Source organism: Zootoca vivipara, chromosome 6 (assembly GCF_963506605.1).
Source record: "Zootoca vivipara chromosome 6, rZooViv1.1, whole genome shotgun sequence".
NCBI lineage: Eukaryota > Metazoa > Chordata > Lepidosauria > Squamata > Lacertidae > Zootoca > Zootoca vivipara.
The window spans coordinates 55,649,366-55,668,209 of record NC_083281.1 but is presented as its reverse complement, the minus strand read 5'-3'; the positions used below and the strand labels follow the sequence as shown (position 1 = coordinate 55,668,209).

The following is an 18,844-nucleotide window of genomic DNA, read 5'->3' as shown; positions in this document are numbered from 1 at the left end:
TTCTCCCCTTAGGTTTTGGCATTGATTTCCTTCATCTGCATAGAAACCATCATGGTATGCTCCCCTTGTGAAGGCCTTTATTTCTTTGAATTTGTCAGCTGTAGTGCATCGGTAGTTACTGGAGTTTTGTTGCTTATGTTCAGTCTAAATCTCCATGCAAGAATACCACAGATCAACTGGAACATTACAGTAAGTTTTCATCCAAACCTTCACTTTATAAAAATAGCTGAATAAACATTTGAAGTTTAGACTTCAAGCACTGCCTGCCTTGTACAGAAACTTGAAACCCTTGGTAAATGTTATTTGCAGCACGTAGAGTTCATGTGCTGCTTTATATTCAAAGTGAACCCCACTGGTGCAATAAGGATTATGAAATATTGGATGATAAAAAGTATATAAAGCTGAAATTGTGTGTAAAATCATCCCGCTCCCTTGCATAATGCAGACTTTCCTTCAATGCTAGTCTTTATTGTTCACAACTGAGGAAAGCATAGTCTGCAGATTTTGTTTAATACTGTGCTTTATATTTACAAATGGTTAAAAAATGAAATATGAATTGAGTGCATACTACAATGTAGAGTTAGAGTCAATCTGTAAATCTGTAGGCCATCAATCCCTCTTCTAAAAACAGTCATCTTTTGGGATTAACCTGCTTTTCTGAGTTTGGAAGTGTGTGCTTTATGCATTTATCTTCTTTCTCACATTCTTTTAGGAATCGGGTTGCCACTGTTTTTACAAGTCCTGCTTTTGTACTCTTTTGAAGACAGGCATTTGACGGGATTTTTTTTTTTTTACTGATAAGGAGATAAGTAGTAGGAAAAGTTTCCCTGGCTACATGCTTGCATGTCAGACACAGGAGCAGGGCCAACTGATAGGGGCCACAGATTTCTCTGTTTTTGTTTTGGCATAAATTTCACATAATCGTTGCACACTGTCTATTTAGAATTCATTAGAATCCCTATAAGGCAAATCCAAAAAGTCACCTTACGTTCTTCTGATAGCTCAATGGGTTTTGTTTGGTCCTTTGCAGTTTCTTTAACTTTTGGTTAGGTTCCTCTTGACCCTACCTTTATATCCCTTCTTCCTTCCAAATGAGCCCAGGGTGGCAAACAACAAATGCTAAAACAATTATAACACATTTAAAACAATATACAATATACATAATTGACTGGGAAAGATCTCAATTTAAAAGGCATGCTGAGAGAAGGTCTTCAATAGGTGCCAGTAAGACAACGGAGATAGCACCTTCAAGGGGAGGAAATTCCAAAGGGTGGGTGACACAACACCAAAGGCCCAATTCCTACATTGTGTAAAACAGACCTTCTGATAAGATGGTATCTGCAGGAAGCCCTCTTCTGCAAAGCACGGTGATCAATTGAGCATATAAGGACTGGTACTCTAGTATGTTTAATGTATCTTTGCCCCAAGCTGTATACAGCCTTGTACACAAAAACCAGTACAGTGGTACCTTGACTTACGAATTACTCGACGTACGAATGTTTTGAGTTATGAACGGAGCTCCGTCCGCCATTTTGGATGCGGCACGAATCAGATTTTTTCGACTAGGAAGAACTTCCTGACAGTAAGAGTTGTTCGGCAGTGGAATTTGCTACCAAGGAGTGTGGTGGAGTCTCCTTCTTTGGAGGTCTTTAAGCAGAGGCTTGACAGGCATATGTCAAGAATGCTTTGATGGTGTTTCCTGCTCGGCAGGGGGTTGGACTGGATGGCCCTTGTGGTCTCTTCCAACTCTATGATTCTATGACTTACGAATTTTTAATAGGGGTTGCTTCGACTTACGAAATTTTTTAAATTATTTTTTTCCATAGGCTTCTACTTACGGTTTTTTTGACTTACGAAGGTCCAATCGGAACGGATTAAATTCGTAAGTCGAGGTACCACTGTACATTGAATTTGGCCCAATAGCTAATATGCAGCCAGAGCAATTCTTTCAACAGATACATTCAGTAGCTTATTCTTTTACTTCACTTGTCCTGCCACCCTTTCTGTGGGTATGCATGAGAGACTGGCAGGTTGGAATACTGGTTTTTTGATCTTTTGGATTCTGGTAGGCCAAGGAGTGTGTATCCCACCTTCTAGTATGTATCCTGAATTGTGTGTACGTGCTGAAAACCTTTGAAAGGGAAAAAACTATGTGGTGTAATGAGTCTGTCTTAGCTGCTGGCCACAGTAAATTATATCACTAGGCCAGTCAATGATCCTTAATCTCTGTTCCTGTTTGGATTAAGGAACACTGTATTTTGAAGTTCTGCCTCCTTTGTCTTACTGTACATGGTGAGTATTTACAACTTTCTGGCAGCAACAGAATAAAGAGAGAAATGTTGTACATTAACATTTTGGCAGAAGTGATCCCATTTACATCCTAACTGAGGAATTGTATGCCATCTGAAATATTATTCGAAATGCAACACATGGAAGGTGAAGCTTGTAAAGGACTGTAGTATGGCATGCTAGGAAGGAAACTGAAAAAAATGCGCCCAGAGAAAAAGAGTGGATAAGTCATACTCCTGTGTCTGATAGTCTTGCTATGAGAGTGTGAAAAATGATAGTGGAAATTTCCCCTTTGTTAAATAAAACAAATAGATCAGCTCTGCAAGGATGTGTGCAAGTAACATAAAGGAATGTGATGGGCATCTGAACACGTTTCAGATGAGTTTATATTCACTCATACTGCTTGCTTAAATGTATTGAAAAGAATTAAGTTACGTATTTTAGTTATTATAATTTCCCTTTCCCATTCCCATATCATTGGCTTAACTAGATCCTGTTTCAAATAGTGCACAGGATGATATCTAGTTTCAATCAATAAGATTTTGACAACAAATGGTTTGGCTAAATGTTAGAAATTTGACTTGGCATTGGAAAGCAATTATTGATTTTGAATGAGGATTTCAAGGAAAGAACATTACTGTATGTGGCAAAGAGGATGGTCCAGTCACATAGAATAGAAATATGTGAAATCAGGAATAAGAGAAAGTGAAGAGAGGACTGTTCTTTGTCATGAGCCAAGCTACATAATCACCTTGCAATACATTTTTGATTTCTCCATGTTAATTTTTTTTGGTATCCATATCTAAGAGAATTCCAAAGAAATCCACTAGTGATTTCAGATGCCTAGGTTGGTGAAATATCTCAATGAGAGAAATGTTGTGTTTCAAATGAAGGTCTGATAGCAAAAGTCATTGTGGGCATCTTCAGAATCTTTCAATAAAATATACTTAGCCTTTTGTTGCAGTTTGTTCCATTTAGTCCTTTATTTTCTGTTCTTCCTCTATAAAACTTGAACCAGCTTTGTATATGGGAGCATTTAATGATAATTTCAATGAAAGCTTATTATGCTGTGCCATTATGTTCTGGCATTGGCTAAATGTGCTTTACTCTTGGCTTATGTCTAACATAAACACAAGACCTATAATTGCCATGCATATAAGAAAATTGCTGTATCTATTCAGAGTTTGTAAATGATATTCTAGTTCCCTGTTCCCTGTTGTAATGGAAAGTTTTGGCCATTGACCTTCAGCAGCTCTGCATTTTTTTAATGACCAAATGTGCCAAGGTGAAATGTACTGTATGGTATTATATAAATACCCTAGGAGCTAACATCAAAGCAATGTGCAGACTTATTTTGTTATAGTGAAGTGTAATCAAACACTTTCTTTTCATTGGTTGTAGATGTTACAATTATAAGGGCTAATGAAAGAAGTGGTTTGTTTTTAGATTCCTAGCATCCTTCATCTCATATGTGGAACTAAGACTGGGAAATTTTTTTTTCCTTTGCCGGTGTCAAGAGAAAAGAACCCATTTATACCGTGTTTCTCATATTTTAAGGCATCCCTAAAAAATAAGGCATGGCAGGATTTTCATGACCTGGCGAAATATAAGGCATACCCCGAAAATAAGACGTAGCAGTACCGGGTTGTGGTGGGAGCAGGTCTGTGCAAAATACGGTACCGTAAGAAGAAAAGGAAGATGCCTCCTCGGAACTGGATGTCGCTGCCACGTGGAGCTCCGTCCGAGTGGGAGCCAGCAAGAGCTGCAGCACGCACAGCAAGAGCTGCAGCAGGAGCCTCAGTGCGAAGCCCGGCTACGGTAGAGCCTCAGTGCGCGGCGCCGGGACCCTACTAGACCCGCAGCTCAAGCCGCGCAAAGCCCGGCAGCCGGCAGGAGCCGCGGCGGGCAAAGAACAAAGGATCGGGACCCTGCTAAGCAAAGCCCCGGCAGCCGGCAGGAGCCTTAGCGGGCAGCGCGCGAAGCCCGGGAGCTGGCTGGAGCCGCAGCTCAAAGCGCGCTCCTGATAAGCCCCGGCAGCCGGCAGGAGCCTTAGCGCGCAGCGCGCGAAGCCCGGGAGCTGGCTGGAGCCGCAGCTCAAAGCGCGCTCCTGATAAGCCCCGGCAGCCGGCAGGAGCCTTAGCGCGCAGCGCGCGAAGCCCGGGAGCTGGCTGGAGCCGCAGCTCAAAGCGCACTATCGGTAAGCCCCAGCAGCCAGCAGGAGCCTTAGCGGGCAGCGCGCGAAGCCCGGGAGCTGGCTGGAGCCGCAGCTCAAAGTGTGCTCCTGATAAGCACCGGCAGCCGGCAGGAGCCTTAGCGTGCAGCGCGCGAAGCCCGGGAGCTGGCTGGAGCCGCAGCTCAAAGCGCGCTCCTGATAAGCCCCGGCAGCCGGCAGGAGCCTTAGCGTGCAGCGCGCGAAGCCCGGGAGCTGGCTGGAGCCACAGCTCAATAAGACATCCCTTGAAAATAAGCCATGTTGTGTTTTTTTGAGAAAAAAATAAAAATAAGACATGACTTATAATATGAGAAACACGGTATATTTTTGTTCAGAACTGTTATCTGCCCTTAAATGCCAATATCTGGCAGTATCTGGCATTTAAGTGATCTAACGTGTCCCTTGGCCAGTGGTCAGTTTCTAAAATAACCAATAAAGAGGCTCATACTGGCTAAGAAAGCTGTTGTCTCTGGAGATAGGCTGGGCTATTCAAGAGTGGGAGACAGCTGTCCTGCACTCAGGATAACCCTTTATTATTTTTTCTCTAATTCAGCAGAATTCCAGCAGTTGCTTTAGGGAAACAGGAGAGCAGGTTGGGGATAAGAAGTTCTGCCCATTAGTAGCTCTTGCCACATACAAGAAAGAGAGAGCTAAGATTTGTAAAGGAACATTTTTGTTCTTGTTTCTATATTGGTGGCATCTTGCCTCCTGCATAGGCCAGCACTGGAAGTCAGTCAAATGCTGTGGATGGACTGTATTCTACCCTTCTGTTCTAATGGAACAGGAACATTCTTTATTTCTATTATGAACTGGAAAACCTGCAAGCACACACAGCCTATTTGTAACAAGCCCCACAGGAATCATATTCCTGGACACCATAATGAGGCAGACAACTATATCATCTGTTTCTACATCAGCCTTTATTTTCAGCCAGTTGGTTTACTTACACTTTCCTCCAAAACCCGTGCTACATGTTAAGCTTTTATGAATTTGACATATAAGAAATGAAACCCCACCAAACAGCCTAGAAATGTTATTTTCTCTGCAATAGCCAGAGCCTGCATATTCTTGTACCACAACGAGAAGTTTTAAGTCATGTAGCATCTTTCATTTCTGGGCCAAAGAAGTTATTGCTGCAGCCAGCATCCACATTCCTTAGATCAGAAAATTGCTGTTTGGTCATTCCACTAGTTCAAAATGGCAAGTTGTGGGGAGGCTTGAATAGGGCACCCCCCCTCTTTCTCTCTCTCTCTCCAGAAACATCAGGCCAGAATATAGATGCCAGAGGGCATTCCTTTCATAAGTGGAAAAATGTTCCCTTGTTACCAAAATCAGGTTAACAATGAATTGGAATTTATAAATGGCTTTTTAATAGTTCAATTTCTTGACTTTAGCCATTAATAAATGTGCAAATAATATATCATAATATATTTAATCTTCACTAATACTTGTACCTTCAGTCACTGTGAGGTAACGTAACATACGTTTTACATGAGGTCTATCTGAGCTAATCTTCCTTAACAAGGTAACTTTTTAAAAATTAATGTAACTCTATACAGTAGATGGTTACATTTGATAGAAGAATCCACAGAGATTTTGTATAACAGATCAACAAGCAGTCTCCTGGATATTTGTGGTTTTGTTTTTTCATTCCTGTATGAACTTTTCTGCCTGTCCTCTTGGTAGACATTGGAACGAGACCAAATAATAATGTTGGTCTTTCTGAACTTAGCACAATGAGTTCAGTTTCTGCATTGTCCAGAAAAGTTTCCTTTGCTTTTGTTTTGTATCACCTCAGAAAGCCATTCTTGCTTCGATAGCCAACACTCTGCCTGCCAAAGTAAAGTAAACACATGAAGCAGCTGGATAGAAAGGCTCAGAGTCTGCTAACACTTGAAGAAACTGGCACTTAGGGAATTATTTTGTAATTTGGGGTTTAGGAGGCATTGCCTAGGTATCTGGCCAAAGTTTGCCCACTGGACTAATAAAATAAAATAACTATTTCCATCCATAACTCTTTAGACACTGCTTTCCTTTTGACTGGGGCAGCTAATAACTTCTTGAATGATGGAGCAAGATGACCTGAAATGCTACAGAAAACTGCAGTTTTCATTAAATCATTTATGAATGAGATAAAGAATATTTGCCGTTTAGATTGATTTTTGAATCTCCTCCTAGATTGTCCTTCAAACTCTTCTATACTGGAACTATTTTACTAAAGAAATTGCTGTCTCAAAGCTGCTCTTACTTCAACTGAATTTCTTTCATCTGTGTGATATGTGTGTGTGTTGTCTGCAAGATTTCATAGTAAAGCCTGCACTGAGACATAATTCTGAATACCTCATCACCTTCTAATTAACTGAACTGGTTTAGAAATAATTTTCAGTATCATCTTTCTGAATAAGCCCCTGAAGTATTAAATTTCCATGGGGAATTAGTATTTGAGCAATAGTCCTCACCCCCTTTACGTGAGGTTGCACAATTCCAGTCCAGCCCCATTCATACTATGTACAACAGGTTGAAGTTTTCTGGTAGACATCAGAACTGTTACTTTCCTTAAGTCCTTGGGGCTTTCTCAGTGCCATAGTGTCAGGACATGGTCTAGGTAAAACTTGAAGCCAACATTCTGGGGGTTTGAATAAGCAATTTAAGCATGCCTGGAAGGTGGAAGGTGAGATGCTTGTATACATTGTTAAGGAGTTGCATTTATATGCTGTAGACAGAACTTTCTCTTCTTATTTGCTTGCTTGGGGATCAAATTGATTTTCACTGTTCTCAAGCCAGAACAGTAAGGCTCAAAGGCATAGTAGCCTTCAATAATGCAAACTTGATTCCTTGTTTCCTTTGTATGATTACATATTTTGTAGACAGAAGAATCTGTTTCAATGAATGTACAAATTACACAAGTCTTCTACTTATTTGAGCATGAGATTGAGAATAGTGTTGTGTTCGTTGCATTCTGCTTTCACCTGTTCACTATGTTGTTAATAACATGTGTCTATACAACCCCAAAATCTTTGCATGTCGACCTAATTCACAGCACAGGTTTATGTTCAAGGAAATGGCCAATTTGAACCCAAAACATATTTCTGCTATATTATAATTCTCCATTTTGGTGTGCCTAAGCTAATAGTTGAGAACCCCTGGATTTTACCTTCTGAAGGAGTTTAATTTGTTCATAAAACATTAGGCTGGGAGAAAAGTGATCTTGAAATTTGTATTTGTGATAGAGAGCATCCAAGATATAGTCTGTATCCCTAACCAGAGCACCAAATTTGTTGGCAGTGGTAGAAACGGCATATGTAAATTATGATCAGTTTGAGTGTTTGTTCTATGTATTTTGTTTGTTTGCTTTTGTTATTTGCATATTGGTAAGTCAACAAAATACCAAACAAGTTTTCTTTATGTCTGTAACTCCTCAGAAGTATTATAATTCTGCCTGTAGCAATATATTAATAGATGGTTTAGAAAGCTATGAGCTTGAAAGTATCTGAGTCTCTTTGCTAAGTAACAGCAAGTCAATGAAACTGAACTGCAGGGGTTTCTGAAACCTTTGTTATGTTTCAGGGAAAATAACACATTTAAAATATTTTCTTTCGCTTTGTGAAATGATATATTCATATATGTCAACACAGATCCTGTACCATGCAAATAAAAAGTCAACATGTAGTACATATATCCTGTATTATATAATGCAGTAGATGCATGTGGCAGACATGTGAGTTACTTTCTAATTTCTAGAGAGCTAGCAGTCAAAAAGAAATCTATATATACTCTATAGCTCGGTCATGAACATTTTTGTGGCTGGAAGAAAGAACAGTAGTTTTGGTTGAATAGACATGTTGCACAAAGGTTCTTCACTTGGAATGGAAGGAAGCTCTAAAAAAATTACAGAAAGCTTTACTTGTTTTCTTAGCAGTTTCCCTCCCTGTTCATTACAGTGCCAGGCCCTAAACTATAGTGTAGTAATTATCTATTGGTGTATATAATATGTGTTATTCTGTATCATTACCTCTTTTGCATAAAGAATATATTGTGTGCAAACTGTTAAAATTGTTCTGTTTTCAACCAGTCACATAGACATTATCACTGTGAAATAACTTGCCTAATTCTGTTTTAATAGGATTTGGTCAATACTGGACTCTGCACTTTTTTCTTTTTCATTGCATCTGTAGTACTTGCTGCTCTAAACCATAACAAAGGAGCAGAAATTGCAGCTGTGGTAAGAAACAATGTTAATTTATTTTCATTAGTTTATAGGGAAGACAACCAGTTAACTTGTATCCTTTTCACAGTGCTAAACAGCAGCGCATGTTTTGCTCAACTTTCTTTTACTGAAGATTAATCATTTCCTGCTAATTTTTTTTAGTCTGCTTGCAAGCAGTGAGGAGGCTATTAATAGGATGTTAACTTTGACATGCTAGTCTAGTCAATAGTTTGCAACAGTGGTGAAACCTGCAACTCCAAGTAGACAGTGCTATGCCATAAATCACCAATATTGTCTAGCACTGTCCTATTTCAGTAGTGAGCCACATGAACACTAACTAGCTTGTGTCAGTAAGAAGCTTCCTTAGGAAGTTAATACTGTTAATCATAAAGAGGGCTACAGATATTCAGCAGCTATTCCTTTTAGTAGTTGACTAAAAACATTTACTCTGTGTATTTACTCTATGTACCTCTTTTTTGTGTGTGCATGTGGTCTTGATATATATATTATGAATGCATCTTTTTGTCCTCTGCTGTGCTATGATATCTGTACTTTATTGCTAGTTTGCACACATGGCTACATATTGCACATTTGTCATCCATTATTGTGCATTGCCATTCATGCAATTCATTGCTTATTTGCACCTTGCTGCTATTCATGCAGTTTATTGCATATTGTAACTGAGTTTAAAATTTGAATAACAGCATGTATTCTGGTAACTTCCTTTCATCTTGTGAGGTGAGAGGTGGTTGATAAATGCCTGAGCAATGAAAGAGAGAGGAGGCAGGGAGACAACAGTATGAGACCACCATTTCAGTGGTTATAGGCAGAAAGGTTGGTCAGAAAGATATGGAAGGAGTGTTAATTACTGTAAGACTGCAATTTACTGTACTGTAATTACTGCTGCCCTGGGACTGCTGAGTGAAGGGCAGACTACAAATTAGAATAAAGGTCCATTTAACTAAGTTTTGTCTACACTTATTGACAGCAGCAGCTCTCCAGAGTTTCAGATAGTGACACCAGCTCTGTCTGGAAATATTGAAGGTTGAAGCTGGGGCCTTCTGCATTCACAGCGCATGCTCTTAACAATGAGCTATGGCTCTTCTGCAACCCCTGAAAATTCTTCAGCAAATTCTAAAGAGTTTTAAAAGTGCAAGATTCGTAGGCATTGCAGAGAATGGCAGGAAGGTCCTAGGTCTGTGGGCTGCATGTCTCCCCTGGAGGCCTTCACTGTGGCTTACATAGACACCCAACCCAAACCCCACAGCCAAATCAGTACTACTGCTGAATTTTGCTGCTGCAATGTAAATTATATTCCCTCCGCCGCCAGCTTGGGAAAATGTGATTGTGAGGGAGGGGGTACCTGGGAGGGCGAGGGTTAACGTTCCCTATGCCCATCCTCCCCATATGTGAATGGGTCTGTCCACTGCTGGCTCCTCCCAAGCCCACTGACATGCAGCTCTTGACCTTCCACTCACCAGCTTCAGGGGCAAAATTTTGCTCAAGGTAATAAAGGAACACTTTCCACCCCCAAATGACAGTGTCTTGTAGCACCTTAAAGATTAACAAATCTATGATTGGATTAATTTTCATCAGCTGCATGGGAAAGGCTTTTATTCTATCTAGCATGACATCAGCTCATCAACCATTTTCCAATGGTTAAACGACTGCCCTGTTATTATAAGTGGAAGCAGTTGGGGGTGTATGGATTCCTTAACTTAAGTCTCTAGAGAAGTCCTGTTAGTAATTTTCAGATGTGGTGCCTTATAGCCATATCAATGGATCTCCCTTTATTAAAGGTACCAGCAGGATAGAAAATTCGACAGTTAAATACCCAATCATCAAAATGAAGAGACTTAATATGTCTGGCTTGTTTTCAAAGAACTTTGAAGTAGCATGAAGTATAAATGTACGCTATGTAGCAAGCTTTATAATTGAAGGTATAAGGTCAACACACATAAAAACCAACAATCACCTGCAATTTTTCTGTATAAAACTACTAAATTCTTAATCACTTCAATAAAATGTCATTCTTTTCCTTTTTTGTTTTTGTTTAGATATTTGGTTTTCTGGCAACTGCAGTTTATGCTGTGAATTTATTTTTAGCTGTTAAAAATTGGAGAATTAACAGCCGACAACAAAACACAAGGCAGACCAGTGATTATATGCGTGCTCGGACAGAATCCAGAGAAGTAGATCATCGCCCAGAGATTCAGCGTCTGGATGGGTGAAAATCTCATGCAAAATGGTATTTCTCAGAAGAAGAAAAATAAAAGCCTGTAAACTTTTAAAAATAAAATAAATGTTCACTTTTATAGGAAAAGGAGGAGCATGTGGTGGCCATGAGCATGTACAAAGAGAGAGAGAGAGAGGACTTGAGAAATTATTGGCATGAAGGCCATAATTACGGAACTTTTCAAATGAAGATATTTGTCCATAAATGTGGTAAATGAAGAGAAGGATACATTAGAGTGAATAATTGTCTTGGTGCACAGTACTTTTGAATTTGCAGAGTCAGAGAGAAGATTGGTATTCAGTCTGCATTCCCATCATCCAGTAGAAATATGATAGAACTGGCAAAAGATTGTTCTTTTGAAAATGGAGTTTCCAATAGTAGACATAGTGCATCAGGGAAAGAGATAGCAATAACATAAATCAGGTAATGAGTTACACAGCCACTGTGTATGTTCCCTTAACTAGATTCCCCAATTAACTTTAGTTCTCACACTCCTGCAGTTCCACTGTGTACTGTATAACAGCCATTCATGCCAGTTCGAGGATTGACTGGTGGAAAATAAGCTTTCTGCTAAACAGAAAACACAAAGCCCACTCCACAACCAGGTATGAACTGGGATGTAACACCTCAATACACTACACAATGATTTCCTTTCCCACTTTACAAGGGAATAATGTGAAGTTGGTATTGAGCCTCTCTTCCTCTTACATTCAACCATAGGAAAACCGATTGTGGTCAGGGTTGTTTTGTGTTGAGTTCATATCCATACTGCAATATTCCTAAAACTATATACAGTGGTACCTCGGTTTTCAAATGTAATCCATTCTGCAAGACCATTCGAGTTCTGAAACGTTTGAAAACCAAAAGCTCAGTAGCCGACAGCTAGGCCTCAGGATCTTGCACTCAGCAGAAGCTGTGTGGCATGTTTTGACTTCCAAGGCATGTTCGAAAACCAAAATGTTCATCAGTGGAGATGTTCGAAAACCGTGGTACCACTGTAATTGCATACCCTGAGAGTGTGTGTCTGACTTCAAATTTTGATTACCCAGAATGCTCTGCATTATTTTCTGAATTAGAATCCTTTCATGATTTTTGCTAAAGTTATCTGAATAGTAAGGGTTTTTTAGGCCTGAGAGCAGATCTACAAAATGTTTGAATAATTGTCCACAGATGAAGACTTATTTTGCCTAGTAGCATTTATGTGGTTCATTTAGTTTACATAGCATTCTATATAATTCCGGTTTTCCCTCAATCTTCCCAGCAGTGTTTCATGGGGAAAGTAATGTACTCTGTGGGTAGGGGATTTGGAACCAGTCATTAGAATCTCTCTTTAGCTTCTTGCTTCATGCCTCTTGCATCTGTTGTTTAGGTAAGCCACAAAATGAATACGGTATATAAAATCACTAATTCTTCTCAATATGTTTCCATTATGATGATGAACAGTTATCAGTGGAGGTACACTTATTCCTGGAACAGTTGTGTATGCACCTTGAAAGCTAGGAAGTAGAATTGTGAATGTTTGTTGAATGTCACTGATTGTAGAATGGGAGGGTCCCCATTTTTATATATGTTGACCATGTTGCATGATAATGGTGAGCCCTATAATCTTCTGGATCCTACAAACATACTTAAGCCTTTAAGATCCTTTATTTTTCCTAACACTTGAAGTAAAAATCTGCTGAAAAAAATTGGGACTGTCCAAGGCTGTGTATGATCTCAACACCAGCTGCTGGGGTGAGATTCAGAATCATAAGTATGCATTGACTTCTGTTTTTCAAAAAAGCAATTTTGAACTCCTTGAGGCGGTGGAAATAAGCCTGAAAATTGTGGGCTGTCCCTGGAGTGGCTGGAGAGAAATCCAGTCCTCTGCATAGGTCCTGTTGTCAGCAGAAACAGTATAAGATATGCCAGTCACTTGACTTATTAGTCATGTGCAGAGCTATATTTAGTAATGATCCCAGAACCTTTTGAAATAATATAAACTTCTACTTTTTGAATGGGAACTTTATTTAAAGTTGTGTAATGCAAGAGTACTCCGCTTATTACCATGGCTGATTTCCTCAAATAACAAGGGTGTATTCTGATTTCTGCCCAATTTGTTAAAACTAAGAAAAAGAACTCAAGCTACCAGAATACCATTTCTATCGTTCTAGTGGTATTTTTGGGGACCAAAGAATAGCTATACATTTTTAGATTGGAGACACATTTGTAATTTTAAAGAGATAGGTTTGGTGTGATGGTACATATTTAATATAAAAAGATTGTATATTTTATGGTATGCTTTGACAATATGCTCCATTGAAATGCAGGCATTCCTGAAGCACAGACTGCTTGGACACACACTTAAGAACATTTTTGTTCTGAATTTCCCCTGCAGTGTCCCCCCTACTATGATGAGGCTTTCTTTTTAGGATTTTATTTGATTTTGGAGGGAAGAAAGGGGAGTATTAGACGCAGAAGCAGTGATGCCAAGAATTATGCACATAGATCCATATCTTCAAGAAGTCCTTTGACCTTGCACTGCTTGAATAGCAAATCATCAAGCTGCTTGGCAAACTGTTTTTGAAACTGAGTGGCGTTTCAAGAGCAATTTGTAATATGACCTGCTAGTGAGGGAGTCTGACATTAAGTTCCCATTGGCAGTGATGAGAGCTCTCTAGTTTTTTGTCCAGAGTACATAAGTTAAAACTAGGTAGTACTCCCATTTGCTCAGCTCACTAACCCCCCTCTCCGTCCCTCTGTTTTCCTTTCCAGGATCATAACCTCTCCCCCTGCCTGCTTAATTTTTGCACCTTAACATGCCCCCTCCCCAGTTTTCTCTGTCTTTCTCAACTGCCAGATAAAGCCTCTATTAGTGCCAGAGAAGAGAGCTTCCCCTTGACAGGTCATAGCAGCATCTTCCCAACCCACCATCCTCTTCTTAAGGTGATCCATTCAGACTCTGAGATGAAATTCTGCAAGGGCTGACATCCAAGTCACTGCTCAGCCCATGTGCCTCTTGCACACCTTAGTGACTTGGACTGTCATCACAGTGTGGTGTAAGGCCAGTACAAATATTATATAGAGAGATAGAAAAATGAGATGACAATGATATCTGAAGAACTTGCAGATAAAAACTGGACTTTTTCTTTCAAGTTTGCAAACATTATTAATTTAACTTGTTACATTATTCTGAAAGTGCTTGCAAACTGATTCAGCTGCACAAGCCGTGTGCACTATGGGATTTTGTTTGCTTGTTTTCATTTTCAGCCAAGTTTGTTTTGTTTAGTCGTTTAGTCGTGTCCGACTCTTCATGACCCCATGGACCAGAGCATGCCAGGCACTCGTGTCTTCCACTGCCTCCCGCAGTTTGGTCAGATTCATGTTCGTAGCTTCGAGAACACTGTCCAACCATCTCGTCCTCTGTTGTCCCCTTCTCCTTGTGCCCTCAATCTTTCCCAGCATCAGGGTCTTTTCCAGGGAGTCTTCTCTTCTCATGAGGTGGCCAAAGTATTGGAGCCTCAGCTTCAGGATATGTCCTTCCAGTGAGCACTCAGGGCTGATTTCCTTAAGAATGGAGTGGTTTGATCTTCTTGTAGTCCATGGGACTCTCAAGAGTCTCCTCCAGCACCATAATTCAAAAGCATCAATTCTTCGGTGATCAGCCTTCTTTATAGTCCAGCTCTCACTTCCATACATAACTACTGGGAAAACCATAGCTTTAACTATACGGACCTTTGTTGGCAAGGTGCTGTCTCTGCTTTTTAAGATGCTGTCTAGGTTTGTCATTGCTTTTCTCCCAAGAAGCAGGCGTCTTTTAATTTCGTTACTGCTTTCACCATCTGCAGTGATCATGGAACGCAAGAAAGTAAAATCTCTCACTGCCTCCATTTCTTCCCCTTCTATTTGCTAGGAGGTGACGGGACCAGTGGCCATGATCTTGGTTTTTTTTGATGTTGAGCTTAAGCCAAGTTTAGCTTAAGTTGAAAGGAAGTTTCTTAATGCCATGTGAGTTGTAGTTCTGTTTGGGAGTGTATGATCTATACAAAGATGATTCTTGATTGAATGTTTACGGGATTTAAAGTTGTGGTAGAGAACAGGGATACTTGATATTGCCTTAGAGATCTAGTGTCCTTTTCATAGCCTATATATGCTATCCAGCGAAGTCATATTGATAGTAGACCCGTTGAAATAAATGGATTTAAGTACATTGATTTCAGTGGGTATACTATGAGTATGACTAAATTCAGTATCACCACAACTTAGATTTTAAGTAATAAAATGCAAGCGACAGTGTCTGAGTGACTGTCATATGTATGTATATTCTAGTACAGCAATTTATTGTATTTTTCACTCCATTTTGCATATGTGCTCACCTGTCCAGCTAAATGTTGTGATATGTATGGTGCTGGGAGTGTCCACTGATGTAAGAGATTAACCATGTATACCTTGATTAGCTTTCTGTAGATTCTATAGAGAATCAGATTTTGTGTTCCCTCCAAGATGGATTCTTGGTACAAATGATTCCTTTGCCCTAGTAGGAATGGTTCAGTCCCTATCATGTTGTTTCAAAAGCATGACTGAATCTGTGTCCAAAACAAAATAATCCACTTTATAAAGTGTGATATTATTTGGAACCTGGTTTATGTATATGTTAATCACTCATCTGGGATAGCGCCTGTCTTAATCTGTCCTGGAAGGATGGCTCAATTCCTTTTAGTAGTTGATAGTATCTGAATAACTCTTTCGCACACCTTTTGGACTTCATTAGTTGTTTCTCTCCCTCTGCCCCCGCTTTTACCCATTTTAAGTATGCCTCATTTTAAATTTTGAAGCAGTTTTTTATGCATAGTTTATACAGTAGCCTTGATTCTTATATTTATATTATAGGACTTTGTGATTTCAATATTGAGTTAATTTCTTTCCTATGGTTTTCATGGAAAGTTAGTCAATCTATTTTAAAGCTTGCTGTCAGCCTTTGTTTTGTAGTTAATTATGAAGACGTAAGTACCCAAGGCAACATGTAGATATTTTTGGAGTTTTAACTTCTATAGTTAGGGCTGGTCCCTACAGCTGTGCTAATATCCTCTAGGTGAAAAGCAAAAGGGTAGGATCTACATTTAAAAAAACAGCTGCAGATGATTTTGTAAAATACAGTACACCTCTGTTGCAGTTGAATTCAAATGTCTTGAGATGCACAGAAATATATTGTTTGAAGGAAATATCTGATTCCTTTTTTCTATACATTCCATCAATCTTTTACTCTGGAGTTGTCCTGTTCAAGTTGAAGAGTGCAAGGCTGTTCTAAAGCAAAAGACTTAGATTGTAACTTTGTAAAATGTCTTTCACTTGCAAAGATGTAATATGAAATCTCTCAATTCTTGAAGTGGGCCTTTTGGTAAGACAGGAGTCATGAGCTCTGCCAACAAGCCATGTTTAATTTGGCTTAGGCTGCAATCATATACGGACATGGGCGTAAGCTCCATTTAACTCAGACACTTTTGAGTACATGTTTATAGTTTGAATTGTCTATTATGGGGAAGCTAATCACTTTTGTGTGCCACAGACACTTTCTATTGCAGTCTGAGGACTTCTCTGTCTAAACATTTCAGTAAAACTAGATGGAGCCTGACACTTTCAGGGCCAGTAGACACTATAACATCTTAGTTTTCATTGTTGCCTTTCAATACTGTCTTCATTTGTCCAGTATTTCAGACTTGAATGTGTATTGGTATTTCCCTTGTTGCATGTTATGAACACCTGCACTGCTGTTGGTGCACCTTTTGGTGAAAGTTTGCAGGAGGAGAATGCATATATTTGTTATCAGATTTAGTGACTCTTGGATAGCTCCCATTCACCTAGACACCCTGGAATAATTGATGCACTTAAGTTGTCTTCTGTGGACAAATTTCACATCTGCATTATTGTGGATGGAACCTATTTGTATATATTGAAGTTTAAGTAACTGATATACCAATATTGAAAAGTTAAACTGTATATTTATTACTCATTGTATCATCCCAGTTTGGATTAGAGATGTTGACACTTGTTATGCCTTTTCATATCTGTTGACGAACAAGACACAGTCTCACCTAGGGTGCCTTTGTATATGTGTGTGTGTGTGTGTGTGTGTGCGCGCGCGCTGTTAAATTAAGATCCTACACACAAACACTATTTTTGTAACCATGAATGGCTCATAAATTGTAGTTTCTTTAAGCTTCTGTTAAATACCAGCCTTAATGAAATAACAAGGCTTCTTTTTGGAATATGCACTTAAGTACTCTGCTTTCCAGTTGGACTTGAAAGGTATGCTCCAATTGTGCTGTCATGTCCAAAATAAAGTTTTTAAAGGAAGTATAGGTGCTTTGAAGACCCCAGTTAATCTACATAGAAAGTAAAATTGGTTAGTGGTGGAACCAATTTGAAATTGGCAGTAAAGGAGTGATTCCCAGTTTATGTGCCAACCCAAGGCAGTACATTGAAAGTAGCACTAGTGGGTGAACTGGTCGTTTTTTCCCTTCTAAAGCAGTTTCAAACATGTAGTAAGGTTGCATTTCCACACACCTTGCTTTTTAAGGGACTGCCTCTGAAATCCAGTAAACTTGAGCTAGACATCAAAATTCAAACCCCAGGTAGTGGTAATCTGTGTCTCAAGTTTCCTCCCATTGACTGATGCTGTGTTCCAGCAGACCTGTTTCACAAACCAAAAACATTGACCAAAAACATTGTTGCATTTTGTGATATTTCTTGTTCAGGAGGATATTTGTGACCATAGAAGCCTGTGTATTGGAACTCAAAATTTTAGTTTGCTTTCAAATATTAAGTTATCTAGTATGTGAAATACTCTTTGTATTAAAACCAGAAAGTTGCTATTAACTTTTTCCTTATAAATGTTTAATTTAATGCAAATTGTGGGCTTCTCAAATGGTTGCAGAATAATCTTTTGGTTAACTCAAGAGTTAACTTTTTGAATCGGTCAATTCCTGAATTAGGTAGAATGGATCCAGTTTTCTTTTTGGTAGCATGCAGCTGCCCTTAATCATTTTCTTGATTTATTGGGTACTGTGAAATAACTCAGACATTACAGCTAAGTACAGAAGAGAGTTAAGAGAACCCATTGCTTGGTATACAGCACACTAAACACACTTGGAAGCAAGTCGCAAGGATTTAAATGTTCATTCTTCCAAATAACTGTGGTTAGTCATGTGCCCAGAGCTACAATACCAAGCACACACTGAACAAACAATAATAATTGAAATGCTTGGGACTTAACTTACAGTAAATGTGCTTAAGAACTGAAGTTAGAAAGTTTATCCAGTTGCCATCTTGTTGCAGTCACTACAGGCTTTGCTGTAGACTTCAGAAGAAAGTGGCTTTCATCCTACCTAGGCCTTCAATGTTTTATTCTGACATGTAGATCAGTCAGTTTCCAAAATTTAGTTCAACTGGTCCCAAAATCATCATGGAGACAAGTGATAGCTGTATGCCATGCACTTCCTTTTTATTTGCAATATTTGTATACATTTTTATAAATTTCAAGATGGATTGTAGTAATGATTTTTTACTTTCTTGTGATACTGAAGGCAATCACTAAAGCGCTGCTTGATCTTGTCCGTTTTAAAATTTATTATTAAGCGGTGTACTTCTGTAAGTTTTGCTTTGTATATTGGCATGACTTTTTATTGGTAATTTACAGTTTAATGTGACTGTCCTGTTTTGATCAATGCTAATATTTCCTCTGTTCTTTTTGATACACCAAGATACTGAGCTCTACAAAAAATAATCTCATGGTACATGTCTGTTTTCATAGTGTTTTTTAAAAATCTGTATTTTTGTATGTAGGGAAAACCATAGGTTTTCTGAATCCTAATCTTGTATGAAATCATCGTAAAGGATTTGTTTAATAAATGGATAGGAGCAA

At 39.1% G+C, this 18,844-nt stretch overlaps 1 protein-coding gene across 1 annotated transcript in view; it reads left to right on the top strand.

Annotated features, from left to right (window-relative positions):
- CMTM4 (CKLF like MARVEL transmembrane domain containing 4) overlaps positions 1–18,844 on the top strand; it is a 36,678-nt gene extending 17,834 nt beyond the window's left edge. The window contains exons 2-4 of the mRNA XM_035119433.2: positions 13–189; positions 8,625–8,723; positions 10,766–18,844. Coding sequence (XP_034975324.1) covers positions 13–189; positions 8,625–8,723; positions 10,766–10,939 — 450 coding nt within the window. The 3' untranslated portion in view covers positions 10,940–18,844. The remainder of the gene's footprint in view (positions 1–12; positions 190–8,624; positions 8,724–10,765) is intronic.